An 8,492-nucleotide genomic window follows, 5' to 3' on the forward strand; every position below is an offset into this window, starting at 1 on the left:
ATTTGCATGTTCTCTTGGCACCTATCATTTCGCATCTGGACATATTGTTTAAGGGGATGTGGTTTAGGTTTGAGCGATGATGATGGTGGAATTTTGTTTGAAGACATTCTGTATACTGAAATAATAAAAAGAACCCTTTAGTAAATACACTGATGCGTACGGAACTCAATCAATCTGAAAACCATGTCATACAAACAAGTATATTCCATGAATTGAAATCGTAAACATAATACAAATAAAGCATCGTCAAATTAGTTATGATATATTGATATTTGAACATTCATTGAAGTTAATGCATTCCGTTTGCGTAAAACACCTCAGCGGGTAGGTAGCAGGTACGTATTATAAATACACGAGCAGTCGTTCAAAGTGTATGGACTAACTGGTTTGCCTAAATTGATTTCGTGTTTTGAGGAAACGTTTATAATCTTTTACAATTGAATATGATTTGAAAAAATATTAAAAACAATTATGGTTGTACTCCTTACACCTAAATCAATATTTTTAAACGATTCCGAGATACCTATAACAAGTTTTTAATCAATCACGATTATTTAAAATCAGAAATTCACAGTTGGATAATTTGAATATACACCAAAATAATAATCTTGTTTTAGTTTTCCCTACAAGGTAGAATGACCTAAATTTTTGATATTGTAAAAATATAATACTACTGCTGGGTGTAGGTACTCACATCTAAAACGCAAACTGCCAGTGAACACAATCCTTCAAGCGTCTTTTCACCCTGGCACGAAAAGGACACTGCGATACTATGCATGCATCTTGAAATAAGAAATATACTTAACAATAATATAGCAAAATTAAAATATGTACCTATCTAATATTGAAACTACAACGTAAACGCCAATCGACAAGACCGTACGATTGAATTTGTTCCCTGAAAGAGTCAGTTTGCTCTGCAAAACTAACAGTGCTAATAGTAAACCATTATTATCGAGAAAACTATCAGTTGGATAAAATATAATAAGAATAATTATTCTTTAATGGGTCGATGATAAACTGTATGATTCATACAAGATAATAGAATTGGACACATAAACTGTATTATTTATGTTAATATAATTATAAGTCCACATTCATTGCATTTTAGTTGTATAAACATAAATAATCATCTAGTTATTACATATGAAATGTTTCAAATACCACGTTTACGTGTTTTAACATAAATTGTAATCCTTAGGTATAAAAATTGGACGTTTTATAAATGTTTATCTACTAAATAATTTGTAAACATTCAATTTGATGAAATTCGTCGAAATTTTAACTTTCAATGATTATATAAAAAAAAACATGTCATTGGTGTACAGTTATTCGTTTTGGAATTACAAGAAAACAAGATAAATTCATATTTTTATCATTATTACGCATGTTGTCGAGAATAAAACTGAAAATGATTATAAAAAAAAAAAAAAAGCACACACACATCATTGTAAAATCAATACATCCATCTTAATCTAAAATATTTTAAAACTATGATTGTGTTAGTCACATTCTAGTGGAAATTATATTTTCTCCTATTTACCCAATCTGAATGATACGAAATTCTAAAAATTAATAAAATCACGATTATAACTACAAAATAGAGACATTGACTTGGTTTATAATTTTATAATATTTTTCCTAAATTATCTTTTTGTATAGAGAATCTTAAGGTGGATTAGACATTGAGAACTATATCCCAGCGATTATCAAACTAGTATTTGTATACACTTTTATACATAGATTACCTATTGATGAATTAATTCTCGGTTTCGGTCTCTGAAATTTTCTTCCCATAACTGTGCTTGGCGTTCGAAGCCATCCGTCTATTCGTTGTAATTTGTGACATTTTTTTTTGTCTCTGTGATCTGCAGTTTTTTTGTTAAATTTTTAATGGTAAAATAACAGAATACAAATTATGAAGAATTGTTTCGTCTGTATATTAAATGTTGCATTTTATAGCTAAAGGTTAGATTTCACTTACGAAGAAAATGTTGAACATTCTCAGGTACCATAATGCTGCTGATAAAATGTATTCTCTTGCGTGTCACGCATCTCAAATGGAGATATCTGTGTTAATCGATGTAAAGTTTAATAGAGAAAAAAAATGTTTCATTAATAGCTTACATAATATATTTATTTATAGCAAGACGATACAGTGATTATGTGGGTGACGATAATTATATATTTTGCTGTGGCACACGTACGTGTTAAAATATTTGAAATACAAAATATAAAGTAATCGAAACGTTCGTGTCTACAACTTTTTACACTTTCATTAAAATATGTCCTATGGTTTATTTCTTTTAATTTTTGTTTGGTTCCAAACTGCTGTTGTCATCTAACTTTTTCCGTCGGCGTCAGACCGTTCCTTAGAATTTGCATGTTCTCTTGGCACCTATCATTTCGCATCTGGACATATTGTTTAAGGGGATGTGGTTTAGGTTTGAGCGATGATGATGGTGGAATTTTGTTTGAAGACATTCTGTATACTGAAATAATAAAAAGAACCCTTTAGTAAATACACTGATGCGTACGGAACTCAATCAATCTGAAAACCATGTCATACAAACAAGTATATTCCATGAATTGAAATCGTAAACATAATACAAATAAAGCATCGTCAAATTAGTTATGATATATTGATATTTGAACATTCATTGAAGTTAATGCATTCCGTTTGCGTAAAACACCTCAGCGGGTAGGTAGCAGGTACGTATTATAAATACACGAGCAGTCGTTCAAAGTGTATGGACTAACTGGTTTGCCTAAATTGATTTCGTGTTTTGAGGAAACGTTTATAATCTTTTACAATTGAATATGATTTGAAAAAATATTAAAAACAATTATGGTTGTACTCCTTACACCTAAATCAATATTTTTAAACGATTCCGAGATACCTATAACAAGTTTTTAATCAATCACGATTATTTAAAATCAGAAATTCACAGTTGGATAATTTGAATATACACCAAAATAATAATCTTGTTTTAGTTTTCCCTACAAGGTAGAATGACCTAAATTTTTGATATTGTAAAAATATAATACTACTGCTGGGTGTAGGTACTCACATCTAAAACGCAAACTGCCAGTGAACACAATCCTTCCAGCGTCTTTTCACCCTGGCACGAAACGGACACTGCGATACTATGCATGAATCTTGAAATAAGAAATATACTTAACAATAAAATAGCAAAATTAAAATATGTACCTATCTAATATTGAAACTACAACGTAAACGCCAATCGACAAGACCGTACGATTGAATTTGTTCCCTGAAAGAGTCAGTTTGCTCTGCAAAACTAACAGTGCTAATAGTAGACCATTATTATCGAGAAAACTATCAGTTGGATAAAATATAATAAGAATAATTATTCTTTAATGGGTCGATGATAAACTGTATGATTCATACAAGATAATAGAATTGGACACATAAACTGTATTATTTATGTTAATATAATGATAAGTCCACATTCATTGCATTTTAGTTGTATAAACAAAAATAATCATCTAGTTATTACATATGAAATGTTTCAAATACCACGTTTACGTGTTTTAACATAAATTGTAATCCTTAGGTATAAAAATTGGACGTTTTATAAATGTTTATCTACTAAATAATTTGTAAACATTCAATTTGATGAAATTCGTCGAAATTTTAACTTTCAATGATTATATAAAAAAAACATGTCATTGGTGTACAGTTATTCGTTTTTGAATTACAAGAAAACAAGATAAATTCATATTTTTATCATTATTACGCATGTTGTCGAGAATAAAACTCAAAATGATTATAAAAAAAAAAAAAAAGCACACACACATCATTGTAAAATCAATACATCCATCAGAATCTAAAATATTTTAAAACTATGATTGTGTTAGTCACATTCTAGTGGAAATTATATTTTCTCCTATTTACCCAATCTGAATGATACTAAATTCTAAAAATTAATAAAATCACGATTATAACTACAAAATAGAGACATTGACTTGGTTTATAATTTTATAATATTTTTCCTAAATTATCTTTTTGTATAGAGAATCTTAAGGTGGATTAGACATTGAGAACTATATCCCAGCGATTTTCAAACTAGTATTTGTATACACTTTTATACATAGATTACCTATTGATGAATTAATTCTCGGTTTCGGTCTCTGAAATTTTCTTCCCATAACTGTGCTTGGCGTTCGAAGCCATCCGTCTATTCGTTGTAATTTGTGACATTTTTTTTTGTCTCTGTGATGTGCAGTTTTTTTGTTAAATTTTTAATGGTAAAATAACAGAATACAAATTATGAAGAATTGTTTCGTCTGTATATTAAATGTTGCATTTTATAGCTAAAGGTTAGATTTCACTTACGAAGAAAATGTTGAACATTCTCAGGTACCATAATGCTGCTGATAAAATGTATTCTCTTGCGTGTCACGCATCTCAAATGGAGATATCTGTGTTAATCGATGTAAAGTTTAATAGAGAAAAAAAATGTTTCATTAATAGCTTACATAATATATTTATTTATAGCAAGACGATACAGTGATTATGTGGGTGACGATAATTATATATTTTGCTGTGGCACACGTACGTGTTAAAATATTTGAAATACAAAATATAAAGTAATCGAAATGTTCGTGTCTACAACTTTTTACACTTTCATTAAAATATGTCCTATGGTTTATTTCTTTTAATTTTTGTTTGGTTCCAAACTGCTGTTGTCATCTAACTTTTTCCGTCGGCGTCAGACCGTTCCTTAGAATTTGCATGTTCTCTTGGCACCTATCATTTCGCATCTGGACATATTGTTTAAGGGGATGTGGTTTAGGTTTGAGCGATGATGATGGTGGAATTTTGTTTGAAGACATTCTGTATACTGAAATAATAAAAAGAACCCTTTAGTAAATACACTGATGCGTACGGAACTCAATCAATCTGAAAACCATGTCATACAAACAAGTATATTCCATGAATTGAAATCGTAAACATAATACAAATAAAGCATCGTCAAATTAGTTATGATATATTGATATTTGAACATTCATTGAAGTTAATGCATTCCGTTTGCGTAAAACACCTCAGCGGGTAGGTAGCAGGTACGTATTATAAATACACGAGCAGTCGTTCAAAGTGTATGGACTAACTGGTTTGCCTAAATTGATTTCGTGTTTTGAGGAAACGTTTATAATCTTTTACAATTGAATATGATTTGAAAAAATATTAAAAACAATTATGGTTGTTCTCCTAACACCTAAATCAATATTTTTAAACGATTCCGAGATACCTATTACAAGTTTTTAATCAATCACGATTATTTAAAATCAGAAATTCACAGTTGGCTAATTTGAATATACACCAAAATAATAATCTTGTTTTAGTTTTCCCTACAAGGTAGAATGACCTAAATTTTTGATATTGTAAAAATATAATACTACTGCTGGGTGTAGGTACTCACATCTAAAACGCAAACTGCCAGTGAACACAATCCTTCCAGCGTCTTTTCACCCTGGCACGAAACGGACACTGCGATACTATGCATGAATCTTGAAATAAAAAATATACTTAACAATAATATAGCAAAATTAAAATATGTACCTATCTAATATTGAAACTACAACGTAAACGCCAATCGACAAGACCGTACGATTGAATTTGTTCCCTGAAAGAGTCAGTTTGCTCTGCAAAACTAACAGTGCTAATAGTAAACAATTATTATCGAGAAAACTATCAGTTGGATAAAATATAATAAGAATAATTATTCTTTAATGGGTCGATGATAAACTGTATGATTCATACATGATAATAGAATTGGACACATAAACTGTATTATTTATGTTAATATAATTATAAGTCCACATTTATTGCATTTTAGTTGTATAAACAAAAATAATCATCTAGTTATTACATATGAAATGTTTCAAATACCACGTTTACGTGTTTTAACATAAATTGTAATCCTTAGGTATAAAAATTGGACGTTTTATAAATGTTTATCTACTAAATAATTTGTAAACATTCAATTTGATGAAATTCGTCGAAATTTTAACTTTCAATGATTATATAAAAAAAAACATGTCATTGGTGTACAGTTATTCGTTTTGGAATTACAAGAAAACAAGATAAATTCATATTTTTATCATTATTACGCATGTTGTCGAGAATAAAACTCAAAATGATTATAAAAAAAAAAAAAAAAGCACACACACATCATTGTAAAATCAATACATCCATCAGAATCTAAAATATTTTAAAACTATGATTGTGTTAGTCACATTCTAGTGGAAATTATATTTTCTCCTATTTACCCAATCTGAATGATACGAAATTCTAAAAATTAATAAAATCACGATTATAACTACAAAATAGAGACATTGACTTGGTTTATAATTTTATAATATTTTTCCTAAATTATCTTTTTGTATAGAGAATCTTAAGGTGGATTAGACATTGAGAACTATATCCCAGCGATTTTCAAACTAGTATTTGTATACACTTTTATACATAGATTACCTATTGATGAATTAATTCTCGGTTTCGGTCTCTGAAATTTTCTTCCCATAACTGTGCTTGGCGTTCGAAGCCATCCGTCTATTCGTTGTAATTTGTGACATTTTTTTTTGTCTCTGTGATGTGCAGTTTTTTTGTTAAATTTTTAATGGTAAAATAACAGAATACAAATTATGAAGAATTGTTTCGTCTGTATATTAAATGTTGCATTTTATAGCTAAAGGTTAGATTTCACTTACGAAGAAAATGTTGAACATTCTCAGGTACCATAATGCTGCTGATAAAATGTATTCTCTTGCGTGTCACGCATCTCAAATGGAGATATCTGTGTTAATCGATGTAAAGTTTAATAGAGAAAAAAAATGTTTCATTAATAGCTTACATAATATATTTATTTATAGCAAGACGATACAGTGATTATGTGGGTGACGATAATTATATATTTTGCTGTGGCACACGTACGTGTTAAAATATTTGAAATACAAAATATAAAGTAATCGAAATGTTCGTGTCTACAACTTTTTACACTTTCATTAAAATATGTCCTATGGTTTATTTCTTTTAATTTTTGTTTGGTTCCAAACTGCTGTTGTCATCTAACTTTTTCCGTCGGCGTCAGACCGTTCCTTAGAATTTGCATGTTCTCTTGGCACCTATCATTTCGCATCTGGACATATTGTTTAAGGGGATGTGGTTTAGGGTCGCGACACACTACAGCGGTTTTGACGCGTGTTTTTCCATCGCGCGGTTTCAACGCGTGATTTGGACGTGTTACACTAGCGCGGTTTGCGCGCGTTCACTACGTGTTCAGACTTGCCTGGTTGATGATTCGGTCTTGTGCAGCTGTCTTGCACAACTGTCTTGTAGTTATTTCAAATTTGAATATTATTTGTATATTTTTTATTGATTTTTTTTTAGTGAATAGGTATATTGACATAATTATTATATATAAATAATTTATATTAATCCGTGGAACTAAATAGCAAATATAAGCAAGTACCTAGTTGAAAGTAAGTAGTAACGACTAACAAATATATATATTTATTTATTTATCCATATTAAAAAATATGAACTTCTATTTGCATATATTAAATTAAATTAAAATTATTTTTAATTTGTTTATTCAGTATGGATTATGATTATTATATGCATGCATTGAAAGTGATCGCAGTGGCAGAATCATTTGGCTATCTGAACCCACCAAGATCAGAAAGATCATTTTGGATTCATCCATTTAATGCAGTACGGGAAACTAATAATCGTTTTTTTTCTTTTTATGGAGAAATTCGAAAGTATCCGAGCAAATTTTCTGAATATTATCGAATGTCAATTTCTTCATTTGACGAACTATTAGAAAAACTACGTCCCCACATAAGCAAGAAAATCACCAAGTTCCGACGTCCGGTGTGTCCAGAAGAAAGATTGACTATTACAATCAGGTAATTAAATAATAATTAACTACCTAGTAAATATTATATTTGTATAGAATAAGTATAGTTAAATAAATTAAACCTCTTTAATACATAGGACAGTATTCAATATTTCAGTAGGTACCTATATGATTATCAATAAAACATAAAATAAAACGTAATTAACTTCAAAAACTTTTTATATAAATTAAAAAAAAAACAATAAAAATAACTTCTGTAACTTTAAATACCTACTTGAAGCAATACAATATACAACATATTGTTTTGTTCGTAAACAAAAAAAATATAATATAAAACGTAAATATTAAACGTAATATGTATTAACTTAACTTCAAAAACTTTTAAAAAAATAATAAAAATAACTTCTGTAACTTACTAGAATATACTAATACTTGTATAATACAATATAAAACAAAATATAATATTATTGTTCCATTCAAAATAAAAAAAAAAAAATAATACTAGGTGTATTGTTCTATAATATTAAACACTATGGTTCATCCTAGGTACATCTTCCTGGCTGTAGTCTGGAGGTGAGGTTGGTAAACTATAGTTTTGTGGAA

General features: G+C 29.0%; 1 protein-coding gene across 1 annotated transcript in view; it reads left to right on the forward strand.

Annotated features, from left to right (window-relative positions):
* LOC132936136 (zinc finger MYM-type protein 1-like) overlaps positions 1–7,942 on the forward strand; it is a 75,493-nt gene extending 67,551 nt beyond the window's left edge. The window contains exon 5 of the mRNA XM_061002825.1: positions 7,627–7,942. Within this exon, the coding sequence (XP_060858808.1) occupies positions 7,627–7,942 (316 nt within the window). The remainder of the gene's footprint in view (positions 1–7,626) is intronic.
* Positions 7,943–8,492: the final 550 nt, after the last annotated feature.

The sequence above is a fragment of the Metopolophium dirhodum genome, chromosome 1, assembly GCF_019925205.1.
Source record: "Metopolophium dirhodum isolate CAU chromosome 1, ASM1992520v1, whole genome shotgun sequence".
Classification (NCBI taxonomy): domain Eukaryota; kingdom Metazoa; phylum Arthropoda; class Insecta; order Hemiptera; family Aphididae; genus Metopolophium; species Metopolophium dirhodum.